The sequence below is a fragment of the Corvus kubaryi genome, unplaced genomic scaffold (assembly GCF_017639235.1).
Source record: "Corvus kubaryi isolate FWS band 111438036 unplaced genomic scaffold, C.kubaryi_AGA036_p1.0 74, whole genome shotgun sequence".
NCBI classification, from domain to species: domain Eukaryota; kingdom Metazoa; phylum Chordata; class Aves; order Passeriformes; family Corvidae; genus Corvus; species Corvus kubaryi.
The window spans coordinates 15147942-15163565 of NW_024582061.1; the positions used below are offsets into that span (position 1 = coordinate 15147942).

At 47.5% G+C, this 15624-nt stretch overlaps 2 protein-coding genes across 4 annotated transcripts; one reads left to right on the forward strand and one right to left on the reverse strand.

Annotated features, from left to right (window-relative positions):
- Positions 1 to 425: 425 nt before the first annotated feature.
- Positions 426 to 9211, reverse strand: TST (thiosulfate sulfurtransferase). Its single transcript, XM_042050442.1, has 2 exons — positions 8531 to 9211; positions 426 to 910 (listed from the first exon to the last, which is right to left on the reverse strand). The coding sequence occupies exons 1-2, from the start codon at positions 9114 to 9116 to the stop codon at positions 612 to 614; spliced, it is 885 nt and encodes a 294-aa protein (XP_041906376.1). The 5' UTR covers positions 9117 to 9211; the 3' UTR covers positions 426 to 611.
- Positions 7370 to 12020, forward strand: MPST (mercaptopyruvate sulfurtransferase). Of its 3 annotated transcripts, XM_042050434.1 has the most exons (5): positions 7370 to 7568; positions 7839 to 7917; positions 8323 to 8396; positions 9762 to 10414; positions 11020 to 12020. In XM_042050434.1, the coding sequence occupies exons 3-5, from the start codon at positions 8356 to 8358 to the stop codon at positions 11316 to 11318; spliced, it is 993 nt and encodes a 330-aa protein (XP_041906368.1). In that variant the 5' UTR covers positions 7370 to 7568; positions 7839 to 7917; positions 8323 to 8355; the 3' UTR covers positions 11319 to 12020. The 3 variants fall into 3 exon arrangements, with proteins under 3 accessions (XP_041906368.1, XP_041906369.1, XP_041906370.1); XM_042050435.1 differs by lacking the exons at positions 7370 to 7568; positions 7839 to 7917; positions 8323 to 8396 and adding an exon at positions 9250 to 9330; XM_042050436.1 differs by lacking the exons at positions 7370 to 7568; positions 7839 to 7917; positions 8323 to 8396 and adding an exon at positions 9338 to 9422.
- Positions 12021 to 15624: the final 3604 nt, after the last annotated feature.

The following is a 15624-nucleotide window of genomic DNA, read 5'->3' on the forward strand; positions in this document are numbered from 1 at the left end:
TGCCTACCTGGAACACCAGTAGAGGGCAAGAAGTGCGCCATACCAGTTGATACCATACATTTCTTTTTGATGTCCCTTACCTGAGCCCCAAGGAGGCAATATGCCACCCTGTGGGTTGGGTCCAGTTGCCATACAGAAGGTACCCCCATTTTCCACATTACAAATGGGAAGATGGTGGGCTGGTGAGAAGTCTTACACAGAGTCAATGACAGAACCACAGCTTGGCCCTCCCATGGCCAGTACCCAGCGCTGTATTTTAGCACTGGACTTTTCATTCATTCTGCTCCTGATCTCTCACCAGGCCACTGGAATTTCTGCAGGTCTTCAGGCATAGAGTGTAACTCTCTTTCATGTTGCAGAGCTCCTTTTCCCACCCAACACAAGTAGGTCGCAGGTAACAGAGGAGAATTAGAAATACTCACAGATGCAGCATCTAAGATTTTATTAATTGTCAAAAATCAAAAGTTCAATAGAAATCTAATGATAATTCTTATAAAAGTTGGCAAAATCCAAATCAACCGATTTTTCCTTTACTTCCACCTCCTCCCTTTTGCTTTACCCTGGGCTGGAGACAGCTACTAGACCGCACTGCCCCAGACACAGCTCTCCCTCTAGGCCTTGCTGCGCTTCGACTCGGAGACCTTGTAGTGTGGTGGGGCTCGGTGGAACCACTCGGACCAGGAGCCATCGTACACGGCCACGTCGCGCTTGCCACACAGGAAGGCTGCCAAGGCGATCTGACACGCTGTGACACCCTTGCGGCACGTGGCCGTCAGCGGCTTCGAGAGATCCACTTTCTTCTCACGGAATATTTCTTGGATCTCCTCAATACTCTTCTCATGCCCTGTTTCTGATAGGAATGAGTGGAAGGGTATGTTCACAGCACCAGGGATGTGGCCAGATTCCAACCCTGCAAGAGTGAACCAGAAAAGGAAACATGAGCAAGGACACATTAACGTAGGTGATGAAAGACACCCACAAGAGACATTAAGAGACATCACTGCAGATAGTCTCACTCCCTCCAAAAGACTCATTTGTTCCACTTGATGACGAAGATGCAAAGTGGTATTGGACTAAAAAGAAGAGGACAAATTATTATTCAGCTTCGATGAAGTCAAAACTTCCAGAATATTTAGCAAACTATTTCCTCACTGAAAGCAATGAGATGCAGAAATCTGAAGAAGCTCTAGACATGACAGGAATCAAAGAACTTCCACAGAAAAGGCTCTAACAAAGGCATTAAGGGCACATGTGATAAGAGGAATAAAGCAATGCATTTCCAACCTTCCCCAGGCATGCCAGCAGTGTGTAGTGACACAGTGTTCAGAAGCAGGAAGTGTGGCCTGCATGTGGAATTTGTGAAAGTGGTTATCCGTTCACAGTTTATTCCTGCATCACCCCAAAATCATATTTCAGAAAAGTAAATAAGAGAAATCATAAAGCAACCTTAAAGTCAGCCACATCACTGCTGAGGCAGCTATCCTGGGACAGTGGGGTCAGAGAAGTCAGAATTTAGATTTTGTATCACTTCTTATCTACTCCATGCATGAAATCAGCACAGGTTCTCTTTTTCTGCTGGTGTATCTGACCATTTCAGGCAAGTTCAAAGCTGCATGTCAAAACAAGGTCTTTAGAGAGTAGCAGATACAAAAATACGATGGACAAGGTTGGCATCACGCCCTTCAAATTCAGACTCTTAAGGCTTAATAATGGAAGCTTTTCCAATGATTTTGAGAGGCTTTGGATCAAGCCTCATTGGAGCCAAAAACATTATCTATTACACTGAAAATGCATTTCAGGGAATGGTTCCTTGCTAGGTTTGAACTTCTAATGAGACAAGTCTGAAAAAATCACATGAATAGTAACCTGTTTCACTGGCAGCTTTCCACTTGCTCAAATTATTAGGGTAACTGGTCTCAGGATATAGGAGAGATTGAGGCAGTTTAATCATTTGACTTTGTTACAGTCAAATGACTGAACTATACCTAGTCAGGGACTGACATCACACATCATAATGACACTGCAGTTTCATCACTATGCAGCGTGGTAACATGACATGGTGAGATGTAAGGAGAAAACAGCTTTGGCATGGAACTGAAGGGAATTTTTGCTCTGCTGGATAGAGACAGAGCCTAAAGACAATCAAAGCTGCCCTGAGTCAGCTTCACAAGTTCTCTTCCTGTTCCAGATGGACCCTCTTTGTCTCTTGATTCATCCTTCCCGAGTGCACAGTTGTCTAGGAGTCACCTCATGCATCCTTCAGAAATGTTTAGCATTACTGAGAGAAGTTGGGAGAAAAACTGCTGACTTCTGCAGGGACTAACACTTAAAAAGGAAAAGAAAAAAAGAAAGAGGCAGTGTTTTGGACTGATGCTTTCACCACATTTTTGCAGTTCCAGAAAACAACAGTTCATCAGTACAGAGAACTGCAAAACTCACTCATCAATAGAGTGTCTGTATGACAGAGAGGAAAAAAAAATGAAGCAAAAACTGAGAAAACCTTGTGTATAGTTCTCAGACTGCAAAGCTGCTTACTGGAGCCTCTTACACGCCTGCGTTAGGCTACCACTTTCCCACAGAGTAAATGATCCTGACCCTGCCATTCAGCAAAGGATTTCTGCAAGGCTCTGCTGCAGTACTGGTGATCACCCCAACACAGACAAGTCGGTGAGCCATCCTAGGGCACTGGGAAGTGTACTGAGACCAGGAAGTCCTGGAGGATGAACTAGAAGGGAACTCTTGCTCAAAGAAGCTTGCTGGGCAATCAATATTGCTTCTCTAGACTGTTCATGCATCTTAAAATAGGTTTGTACCCCTCTCTTATTGGAGACTGACAATTCACCAGCCTTAAACAACTCTTCAGGTAGGAGCTGAGCAGATCTGAAAAAACCACTCTCATTCTAGAGCAGTTTTGACTTTGATCTGTAGGGAGACTTTCTTGCTCCAGAGATTCAAAAGTCTGTTGGAGTCAGAGACCAGTGTTTGCACTCTGTGGGTGCAAAAGATGGGGAATTCTGTAGAAACTGCATTTATTCACATATGTGGGTGTTCAGCTGAGAGAAAGAGCTGAAACTGCACAACCACAATTCCTTGGACTGCCTAAGAAGTGCTCTTGAGTGGCTAAGGAAGCTTTACCATCTCTCTCTGCTGGGTCAAGAGCACAGAAACAAAGGACTGGAAGGCAAGGCTGGATGCAGCTGGGATCTGAACAGGGGAGAGGATACATCTGCTCCTGCCCCATGTGAAACAGAGGATACTCCACACCAGATTCATGCAGTCACCACTAAAACTCCAGGAAGGAACCCTAGGACTACAGAGCCTGGGCCCCAGCTACTACAGTAATCATTTTATAAGCTGCCTTTCAAAAAAGCATCCACCTCAGAAACAGTTTGGATTCTCATCATGAAACTTCCCACTGAGGCACCTCCTGGCTCATGTGAGGAGGAATACTCATTTCCAGTGTTGAGATCATCACAGTCAGTCCGTACACCATTTGACCTTGAGCTAACACTGCCCTTTGGCTGAAACAGTTTTTCTGCCCTTCTGCTATTGCTCCAACAGACTGATGGCAAGCACTCCCAACAACCTCGCGTCCTTAGCCTAAATCCAGTAAGAGCCCATCAGATACACTTTTCTCTGTCTTGGCCACCCTAGACACAGCTCTAGGTGTCCAGCAGGCTTCTGGATAAGGAAGTGGTATTTCCTAACACCACAGTTGGTAGACAGGAGTTGCCAAGGCTGTTGCCAAGTCTAAATCACATGTGATGTTCCTGCACTCAACTAATTGATCCAAGTCTTACCTTCCTCTACTGCTTCCAAATGTGGGTCATCCGCTTGTAAGAGAAACTCAAGCAGTTCAGTGTTTTGGGCTACTAAGCACTCATTTTGCTCTCTGTAGTGTTATACTTCCTGTCACTCCTATATCTGCAGGTGGCACCTCACATAATTCTCCCCATGCGATCACTTAGACCTTCCCATGGCTGTGTCAGCAGCACATTTCAGTAACAACTCCCTATTTTCAATGCCTCAATGATTCAGAAAAACACGAAACAAAGCACAGAAGCATAATGATGGGACCATGCTGGCAACTTCCAGCCCCATAGATCTTTCAGTACTTGCTATTCTTATCTCACTTATCTGCTTTTTAGTCAATTTTTTTTTGTAATCTCACAGTATTTGTGCTATTTGCCCTCTCCTCATATTGAGATAATAAATGCCCCTCTAATGTTATGTCCAAAGCACTGATGAAGTCCAAATAGCACAACTCTACCTTGTAGGTGCTTCCAATGGCTAGAAGAAAAGATCAGACATAACTTCCAGACACGCATGTTCCCATTTTTCTTATCTGGCCAACCAATTCTGTTGGCAAGGAAATAAAGCCCTTGGCTGCAGTGCAAGTCTACCAACATATTTTACTCAATTTTGTCTTCATTTAAAATAATTTTTCTTGAAGGGTTTTTTGAAAGCCTCCCAGTCTATCCATGTTAGAAGACCAGCAATTGCCGAGGTTGTAGTGCCTATTTTAAATATGAACGTTGCAAGTGTTTCTGTCCCACAGAACCCTGCTTTGATTAAATTTATCAAATTCTTGCCTCATGAAGTTAAAATGTCACATGACTGATTTTTGACACATATTTGGGGTAGAGATCATTTGCCTCACTGATTTGAGAATAGGGATATCTTTTGGTTAGCTCTCTCCCTGCTCTGCAGACTCATTCTTAGGAGAGAAGAAAACATGGCAGCACAGATTCAAGGATCAGTATAATTCTGAGACCACACACAAATAATCTTCCACCTGGAACCCCTGCTAACCGCACAGCAACCTTATTTATTCTTTCTCTCTTTGTTCTCTTTTGTTCACTCTGTTCCAGAAGTTTTTGTTATTTGTTTTAACTCCTTTTGCCAAGTCTCACTCAGCTTGGTGTCTGGCAATTCTTCCTCACAATTTATAACCTGTAATATGTTATCTTCTTCACTACTTAATCCCCTTTTCCACATCTGTTAGATTCTCTGCTTACATATTGTTTTTATTGTTGGCTATTTGTCTAAGACCACAGCCCCTCCTCTGCAGCCTTCCCTTTGCGACGAAAGCTCCAGATGAAACTCCTTATTGTCAAAAAGATAAAAGATTTGCTCTGCCCATATTTAACTCCCTATGGCTTTGGAGTACGCTGGCTGCAGATAGCTCTTTTCCAAATGCCTCCTCTGTTGCCTCCTTGTTTATCTCTCTCTTCCATTCAAATGGTATGTCTTAGAAGGGACAATTACTGATCTTGTCCAACCTACAGTGAACACATTGTAAGGAACACTTTAGGCTTGGTCCTAGCCAGGTCCCTGAAAGTCCTCATAGGTTCCTGTGGGTTGAAACAGACTTCGATGAAGTTTCTCACTCTCCATTGCTGTACCCCGAGTATTACTACATGGTCAAAGCAAAGCCAGTCCAGACCCAGTTGCAGAATCCTCTCGAAGGAGAGAGAGAGGAAAAACATTTCATTCTTATTCCCACTGAATATTCAAGATGAGCAAAAGGTTTATGTTTGGGGCAGGCAGGATGGAGAGCTGGGAAAATGGGCAAAATATGGAGTTCTGTGTGCCAGAGGAAGACAAGGACTACTTCAGGGCTGAGAATGAGAAGAAAAATACCTGTAAGTTCAAGAAATGATTTTGGGTTTGCTCTCTTTTTTAGATGATGGAGTTCTTGCCTGGCAACTTTCTCCTCTGAATTCAGAAATTCACAACTTTTCTGTATGCACTTGGTTAGCTACAATTCTTGTTCATCAGTTTTCAGTGCCCAGCACTCAGAGGGTCAGTACTGGCAACCATCATGTAATTATTTTTATCATCAGCCCTGGACTGCTAGTTTCCGCAGAAACACAGCACTGTGCAGGGGCCCCTCAAAGTACTCGGTGCATAGGTCAGGGCTGCACATCTGTCAGGCTTATGCTGCACACTCTGCATGAACATCCAAGATTTTCACCCAAAGCAATACCTGCATTTAAAACCTACAAGACCTGGCTCATAGAAATGCCTGGTTTTTTCCACTCTGGCAACTTTGGTGAACCTCTTCCAGCAAATAAAAAATAGTCCTATATTATGGCTTATCTTAACCAGTGCAGAGGTCTAAATCCCAGCAAGGATAAAAATAAACCAGGGACAATTAATTCTTACCACAAAGAACTGAAAAACTAAAGAGGCAAAAGAGTCAGCTGCAATTAGCCTCTTCTAGAGATGGAGTTCACAGAACAGGAGAGATTAATTGACTTAATTAGGAAGTCAAGAACTGAAGCAATAATTAAACTGAAATCACCTGAGAAGGCAGCAAGTTCCTTAACCTGAAGACCATTAGTCTTCTCTAAATTGCATCCTCCCTGATTGGATGACCCCTGCAATTAATCAGCATTGATTTCAAATTGTTCTTTTAGGTGTAAGCACTGTCTTTTACCCACTGCTGGCTGATGTGCTGCTACTAGGTAGCTTGGTTCAGAAAGCTGTCAAGCTCCTGTGGAATGAGCAGCTGCAGCTGGAGTGCTTATCCTGCTGGATCTGCTGTGGGAAGCAAAACTGGACCACCACAAATAAGCTGTTCCATGCTGACTCATTTCAAAGGAAAAATCTGTTTCGAAGATGCTGTTGGGGCCGCAGTATTTGTCACCTGATGACAACCCTCACCTTGGGAAAGAATGCAAAATCCACCAGCTCCCAGCATGGAGCATTTTAGTTACATCTTGAGGTTAAAATTCAACCTTCGATGGGCCGTGGTAGAAGAAACAGAATAAGCAGTAAGTCTAGCTTTCCCTTTCCCTTCCACAGTCTTCTCCATCACTCCCATTACCTTTCTCACCTTCCACATTGTCTTTACACAGCTCAAATGTGTTGCGGGGGCTCACTGTAGACACCTGGGCCACCCACGTGTACAGAGTCATTTACAGCCAAATGCTTCTGAAGTTTGGATGCAGGAATGTACTTCAGGACATGGTGTCACACTAACTAGCTGTACAGCAGCAGACACATATGTGAACAGCCAGGACAGAATGGCAACAACCTGCGGGGCATTGGGGCAGCACTGCCTGGGAGCCACAGCCCGCCACACGTTCCGGCAGTGTGGGCTCTGCTCAGACCTAACAGCTGCCGCTGAGCTGTCCTGTGCTTTCTTCTAGGAACTCTTTCTTTTCCAACCATTTCTGCGATTCCCTCGTCAAGGAACACATTCAGTGCAGGTAGCTCGGTGTGCAGCTGCAGTGTCAGCCGCAGGTTGAGCTCTGGGTGGTGAGAGCCCCAGGCAAGAGGCCAGGAACTGGCGCCGACCTTTTGCACAACAGAGGGCACAGGACCTGTGGCACAGCCAGGTGACCGGACACTGAGACACAGCAGGAGCCAGGACTCAGCTGGAAGAGCCAGGACTTCGTCACACACAGACTGGGAGGGTATAAAAGTTCAGTGTTTCCTTTGTTCAGGTCCCTCCTCGGAGACACCAGCTCAAGCTGTTACTGTGTTACTGTGCTGTTAATAAATTGCTTTAAGGAACCAGACTTTTGAGGCTCTGCTAAGGGAAGTCCAGGCTCAAGACGGTAAGAAAACCTGGTCTGTGTGTGTGTGCAGGGTGCGTAGGGAGCCAAGAGGGACACCCACCAGTTCAGTGGAGCTGCCTGCTGAGAAGGGCTCTGGTCCCAGCAGTTAAAAGTTTCTGGTGGTGGAATTGTGATCGCCAGAGTGCTTCCTAAATGGTCAGTCAGGAAAGTTTCCTTTACACCCTTTCAGAGGGGAGGTTATTCTGGGATATACCAAGGCTTAAATTACACAGCAAGGGCCTCCTTTAACCAACTTCCATTTCATTCCAGGCACACTGCTGTACCTGCTGTCCCCACTGCACAGGACTTCTCCCACCCCTGCTGCTTGTGTGTCCAGTGCTTAACGGAGGTAACAAAATCACTTTTTGTTCCTGTAACTTGGGGCATCCAAAAGAGAGAGCTAACACCCGATACATTTGCCAAAGGCTTCAGGCTTTTCTTACATAAGTAAAAGAACAAAGATCAGCTCAAGCAAATTCTCTATTTGCTGGGAATCAGAGTGATAAGGAGAATGTCCCTTGGGTTACTGTATTACCTAAAACCTCGGCTTTTGCTGGTGCCCTCATTATGGTGAGAGGTGCCTACATGAATACTGATAGTTTGTGTGCGTCTGCTGGTTTTTGATAGGACCCTGAACAAACCCCTGGGAGCTCTCATCTCTCATGTTTGCATTTTGATAAACTTCTGCAGGGTGTGGGATGGGAGATCCAGGAACCAAATGACTGCAGCCCTTTTCTGCTATTTCCTCCTGCAGCTTTAGAGCTAACTGCAACAAAAGCATTCAGTGATGGCACTGGGATCTGAACGTGCAACTGCGGATCCCTTAAGGTAATCAATGAGTCAGGCCGAGGCACGCCTGTGCATTAGGAAAACCTGTCTGACGGCTGCTAGGAGCTGTTACTCCCAGTGTAGTATTGACATTCATCCCATTCTGGGGCAGGTGCCAGTCCCACCTCCATTACCTTGGTCCAGCTCTGTCCCCCGAAACCGACCCTCGGGGCGGGAATCCACCACCTGGAACTTTAGGGACGACACGTTCTGTACCATCTCCTCAAAAGTCTTCACCAGGGCCTTGTTCAGCCTGGCCTTAAAGACAGCCGGGGTGGGCTGGGTGACCTCCGCCGTGACGGGGTGCCCCTCCTTCAACCAGTTCTTGAAGCCACCGTTCAGCACAGAGACCTCCTTGTGCCCAAAGGCCCGGAACATCCACCAGGCGCGGGGGGCGTAGAAGGTGCCCACCTCGTCCCCGTCGTACACCACCACGTGGGTGTCATTGCTGACCCCCAGCCCCCCCACGTAGTCAGCGAAGTGGGACTCGCTGGGCAGCATGAAGTCGTACGGGGAGGACTTGTCCCGGCACTCCTCGATGTCGAAGAACGACGCGCCGGGGATGTGCCTCTCCTTGAACTCCTGCCGGGCGTTTCGCTCCTTGGGGGGGTACCAGGAGGCGTCCAGCACCCGCAGGCCGGCGCCCACCCGCCCGGCCCGCACCGCCTCCGCCAGCCAGGCGGCCGTGACCAGTGCCCGGCTGAGACCCTGCCGCGCCATCTCCGGGGATCGGCGGGGGCGCCGCCGCTGGGATGCGCTCCCCTCACACACAGAGCCCGACAGAGCCCGACACAGCCCGACACACACGAAATGGCGGCGGGAGGCGCGGCCCGAGGGGCGGCACGGAGGCGGCCGTACGGCCGGGACCGGCCCGCTGGGAGCGCTCCCGCCCTCCGGCGGCGGTGGCTGGCGGGCATTGAGGCCCAGCGCGGAGGTACGGGGCGAAGCGGCGCGAACCGCGGCCTCGCCGGGCCGGGGGGGCTCGCAGCGGGCGGCGGCGCGGCCCCTGTAAGGCCCCGGCTGCAGGTGTGCTCCGGGACGGGCAGAGCCGTGGGGCCGTGCCTCACCCCGGGGCACTTAGTTCCTGGGGCTGCCCTGCTCCCCTCTGGCCGCTGTCAGTGCTGGCTGGGGTCCCTGGATGGGGCCAGAGGGGCTGCGTGGGGCTGGGCGCAGGGCAGGACTGTCGCGGCTGTCCCGCTCGGGGCAGTGTTTGAGATGAGCTCTGGAAAACTGCTTTCAGGGCTGGAGCATTTCGTTGTAGGCTTAGCCAGCACCTCAGTGCAGACCTGGGTCCCAAAATGCATCTTTGTCCAGTCGCTTTTTTGAAAGGCCGGTCTCTAATGTGTGATTTTCTACCTTCTGCAGTCAGGTGGACTCAGGCAGAATCCAGAAATTGGCTAATCTCAGCCAGGACTCGGGAGCGATGTCGCAACAACTCCTCTACCGAGCTCTGGTGTCTGCAAAATGGCTTTCAGAAGCCATCAAGTCCCAGCAAGCTGGCCTGGCCTTGCGAATCGTGGATGCATCCTGGTATTTGCCGAAGATGAAGCGTGATCCGAAGCGGGAGTTTGAGGAGCGCCACATCCCTGGTGCAGTTTTCTTTGACATTGACCAGTGCAGTGACCGAACCTCGCCTTACGATCACATGCTGCCCAAGGCTAGTGACTTTGCTGAGTATGTGGGGAAGCTGGGTGTGGGGAATGATTCCCACGTTGTGGTGTATGATGGCAGCGACCAAGGTCTCTTCTCAGCACCCCGGGTATGGTGGATGTTCCGGGTCTTTGGACATGAAGCTGTCTCCCTTCTGGATGGTGGCCTGAAGAACTGGCAGCGAGAGGGGAATGCACTGAGCTCTGGGAAAACCCAGGTAGCTCCATCTGAGTTCCATGCCTCCTTGGACAAGTCCCTGGTGAAAACTTATGAGGATGTCTTAGATAACTTGGATTCCCATCGCTTCCAACTAGTGGATGCCCGCGCTGCAGGACGGTTCCGGGGAGTAGAGCCAGAACCCCGAGATGGTAATGTGCCTTCTGAGACATTAGCATTATAAAGAGGGGCTTAATTTAAGGTGCCCATCACTTTGACTCCTGTAATGATGGGAAATAATGGCTGTCTTTTATGGGATGGGACTTGAGGCCATGTGTCCACCTGTCCTCCTCTCCTTTTGACTAGCAAGTGCTACCCTTTGAAAATTCAGCAGTGGGGAAGCCATGCATCTTTTTTTCCTCATGAGGGGCTGGGGTGAGAAATATAGCTTTCAATACACCTCAAACATTATCATTGGTCTCTTCAAGTACTGGTGCTGCTCTTCCCCTCAGAATGGCCTGTGAAGGTGCTTCATCAGCGTGGGTTGCTCTGATGGGGAGAAAGATGTGGAGGGAACAAGGGGAAAGAACGGAACTTGACAGGGTTGTGCCTGTGTGGTAGCATGAAGGTTACACATAGAGCCCTCCTTCCTGAGCAATCAGTAATCTAGTAAAACAAAGTGTAACAGAAATAAATGTATTGGTTTTAGCAAAATACACTAAGCAATAAATATTCCTCCCAGTGAAACAGACTAGGCTTTGCAATAGACTTGTCCCAGACAATAGAGGTTAATTCCTATCCATATTGTTTTTTCCAGGAATTGAGCCTGGTCATGTCCCTGGGTCGACGAGCATCCCCTTCACTGATTTCCTCACAGAGTCTGGCTTAGAGAAGACCCCTGAGCAGATCCGTACTCTGTTCCAGGAGAAGAAGGTGGACCTCTTAAAGCCAGTGGTAGCCACGTGTGGCTCTGGGGTCACTGCCTGCCATGTGGCTCTGGGGGCCTACCTCTGTGGCAAGCCAGATGTCGCAGTGTACGACGGGGCCTGGGTGGAGTGGTACATGCGGGCACAGCCTGAAAATATTATTTCTGAGGGAAAGGGGAAAACAGTGTAATAAGCTGCATTGTCTCCCAGCTGTGCAGGTAGTTTGCCTTGAAACAGGATTTGGAAAAGATGGGTTTAGCATTCCTGGTTAAGTGTCTTGAGATGAAGGCATTGGATAACAATTATGTGCACATGGTGCTTCAGCACTTTCTCCTTACCCTGCTGCTGCTGCTGCTGCTGCTGCTTAGGAGGATAAAGATGACAGCAGTTCTGGGCAGCCAGCTCTAGGTAACCCTGCCTGAGCAGATAGGGTGGAACACATGTCATCCCAGGGTCACTTCCAACCTCAACCATTCTGTGGTTCTGTGACCATTTCACCATATCAGATGGATGGCAGAGAGTGCTGCTGCCAGCATGGGGAATTAATTAAGCCAAGCTCCTGACTCAAAACATTCAATCATGTTCATTCATGGGATGGTCATACTTATATAACTGTGCCTCATAATCCTGCTCTCTGCCTCTGTCCCACCCATGCACTTTATGGCCATTTTGAGTGCAAAACTTTGTGGAAGGACATGGCTGTTAAAGGAGCAAATATGGTTTTAAGGTTGGCACTTAGGCTAGAGACTTGATCTGTATTTCTTCTTGTACTTGGACTCTTTAACTGCAGTATGTACTTAGCCAGCCTTGTAGCCCCATGGTCCAAAATCCCCCTTGAGAAAAAGAAGAGATTCTGGGATTTAAATAATGTAAATAAACATGTTTCAAGGTCTTTCTGCTGAATGAAACTTATGTGAGTGTTGCTTGGCTGAATCCTTTTCAGGAATTCTGTTTTTATGGAATCACTTTGTCCACAGTGAGATTCAAACGAGCTATTTCCTTCTCTCTGTGAGTAGAACCACACCTCTCAACAAGCTCTTTGATCCAGGAAAGATAATGGCATGCCTCTCTCTTGGATCTCTGCACCACCTTCCTCCTTTTGGTCCTTGTCCATTTGCTTTTTGGCCTTAAGGTCCAAAGACTGACAGTTGTCAGTCACAGCTCTGTTCTTGAAGCACTGGATGTCAGCTCACATAGCAGAAAATGGACTGCATGGTTATTTTCATTCTTACCATGTAACCTCCTAAAAACTTAGTAGAACTGAGACCTACAGAGGAATAACCCACACTGGCACCTATTTTTCTAAAGACCTTTTTCTCTTATATCTAAAAGTTGAAAGCACACCAGGTATCCCTGATAATAAGTTCAAGAATTTGTTCTCTCTGGGATTTTCTTCATTACAAAAAATGCCCAAAACTAAACAAGAAAACCACAGAAACCCTCCCACAAAAGAAGCTTGCGTCTTTTCTGGCCTACTGTTAGCTTAGAAGTTAATGAGATGGTTTCTTCTCTTGGGCTTGCAGCAACAGGTACCTGTAGATATCTGTGGATGATGGGGTTGCCCTTTCTAGGGAATGCAATGGATGCTTACTGTCACAGGTTTGACTGCAAGGACTGGATTCTTCCCGGTTGCTGAGTGTTTTATTCTTTGCATTTCCTCTTGCCTCTTTTGGCTGCTTCTTCTTGGCCTTGGCTTGTATGCATGCAAGCTCTATTTCTGCTCACCTCCTGGGGAGCTGGAGTTTCACTGTGCAGTTTATTTCTTCCTCTGTCCTCCCCACTCACACATACGGCCTGACAACCCAGCGACTGACAGCCTGCAATTTCCCTGCTTGCATCCAGACTGACAACCCAGCTCTTTGAGGACTTGGGGCTGGCATTGCAGCAAGTGCTGAGTATACAGGGTGCACAGGGGTCTGAAACAAGTGACCCTTTAGTACACAGAGAGGCTGATTTTGCAGTTTTGTGGCCAGACGAGTGCTCTGCCTGCTCTGTTTCTCCAGGAAATTTTAGTTATTAGGAAAATTGACATATTGCTTCAGACTTACTTTCTGTGTCTTGCATGTCCTTCCAGGATATTTGGTGATGCATCTTAAGCACTGTGTTTCTTTTTTGCCACTGACCCAGCAGTCCTTGGGGTCAGTGGGAATCTCTCTGCTTCCTCTCGAGGCTGAGATGCTTTTCTCTGTCCTGTGTGTCGCAGGGAGGTGTGTGGCACAGCCGTGGCATCCACCTGGAGATTGCAAATTAAGTGCAAATCTTCCCTCTCCCCTCGCTCTACATTTCACTCCCATGGCTCGATGACACCTAGCTGGGCCCTTCCCCCTCTCTGGTATTTATGCCAAGCTTGGCAGTACTCAAGTGCCCTTCTCAGGCTAAATTTTCTGCTACAAAATCTCAGTAATTCTTCACAGCTTTTGGCAAATCTTTTCCCAGATGCTTAGCTTTGCCTTGATTTCTCCACAGAGGAGAAACTGAGATCTTCTTTCCCACAGCAAGATACTTTGTTTTTCTGGGATATGCTCTCTTATGTCATGTATCAAAAATCTATCCAAGAGTGTCTTCTGATGTTCCCCCTCCTTGTAGTTGAGATCTGTTCTCATGATGCAGGCAAAGCACTGAGAACGTTGTGAAGACAATGTTTTCAAAGCCTGGAGACTGCAAAAACCTATTTTGAGCTATAACAGATGCTACTGGACATATGGAACAGCTGAGGGGACTTACACCAGGACTATAAATGTTCTGCAGATCTTTATGTCCCTGACTCAGTGGGCGGGTTTCCTATGGGAACTGAAAGCTGGGGAGAAGTAGATGTAATGCAAATCACTAATGTTCATTATTTTCCTGTGGAAAATTTGCCACAGGGAAATGGGAATAGCATATCTTTGGTGGAATAGGGCTCATGGTAGGCAAAAAGTTGCCTAAACAACAGCCCTGATGTAGGAGGAAGGTCACATTGACCTGTGGCTAACTTGAGACTAGAGTTTTTACAGCTCTGTATGCAAATTTGAGAATCCCAGGCCAGCACGTAAACTCTTTATTGGTTTATTGGTATATTTTACTATCTGCAATACTTTTGTCCTGAAGGAGATTGGGATTTTGTGAAAACAGTCTGCTCCAGTCAAAAGTAATCCCATGGTCCCCTGTTCTTCACTTGTCTTCTTTGCCACTTGCCTTCCTCTTCCTTCCATACTGCTCCCTAGCAGTCAGGTTGCACTATTTCATGCTTCATTTCCCAGCAAACTTTTTGTTCCCCTGCAAACTTTTCCAAATTCTAAAGCAGCTGTTCTTCTACCAGCACCACTGGCCCGAGCACTGCATGAGCCATGGTAATTGCTGTTGCCTGCAGGGACATTTCATGTTCCTCCCATCTCTCCTGGTCCCAGCTTACAACCAGGTGCTACATAACCATTCTGTCTCCTTCTCCCAGCTGTCTTCCAGCAAAGGTGCTGAGTGATGCACGTACACACACAGACTTTGCACGCTGCTTTGAATGCAGGTACATTGCTCACAGACCTCATGCAGCACAAGGAGCTGGAGAAAGATTCACTTGCCTGCATGCCATGGGGCCTTTCTCTTCCTTCTCCATGAGCCATATGCCTGGCTCAGCTGGCAGTCAAGCTGGACTCTATTACTGAACTGTGTTCACCCCCAAGTCCAGTGTAGGGAATTTTATTTGCCTGATTCACTGTTGGCTTAATGGCAAAATGTCAGAGCATCACTTGTCTTCCCCTCTCCGCTTCCTGCAGAAAAGAGAGTGGCACTGATCCTACATGGACATGCCAATTAGTTCTTCCTGGTTTCTCCTCTGGTGTCTCACACCATGTAATCCCTAATATGTGTTCCCAGCCTGTCAGAGTGGTGACACTGTCTGGGCCAACACATGGTGATCCCTGCACAACATAACAGTTCCGTAAGAGCAGCTCCACAACGCCGGAGATGCATCATATACCATGTACCAAGCTGGCTCATCAGAGCACTGCAGTGTGTGCAACCTTCTGCAGGATTGCATTGCAGGCCTGACTGCTGAACCAAGACATTCCCATTTACCCCCTGCTCTGTTCTCTTCAGCTCTTGTTCAGCCCAGTATCCAAGGGCTGTCAAGTTTTTCCTGCTCCCAGTCTGTCCGTGCAATGGTCCCCATGATTTCACTGGTACTCAGCAGGGCTGTATGGTCTTACACCACCACACAGCCCCAGGTAAACTCTTGCTTGCTCTTGTCTCTGTTTCTGTACATGTGTTTTACAGACAGTCATCATAAAGGCAGGAGGAACAAGTCATAGAATTGTAAAACATTAAGATTGGGAAAGAACTGTTATAATCAAGTCCAACCTTTGACCAAACACCACCGATTGTTTAAATTTACCTCTCCTGTATTCTATTGCTTGATTTTAGGGGAGCTTAACAAGGGCACATTAATTGCATCTCAGAACTACATCTGGTGATGGTGTGCAATCAGGTCTGTATTTAGCCCACACCAACAACTCATCAGAACA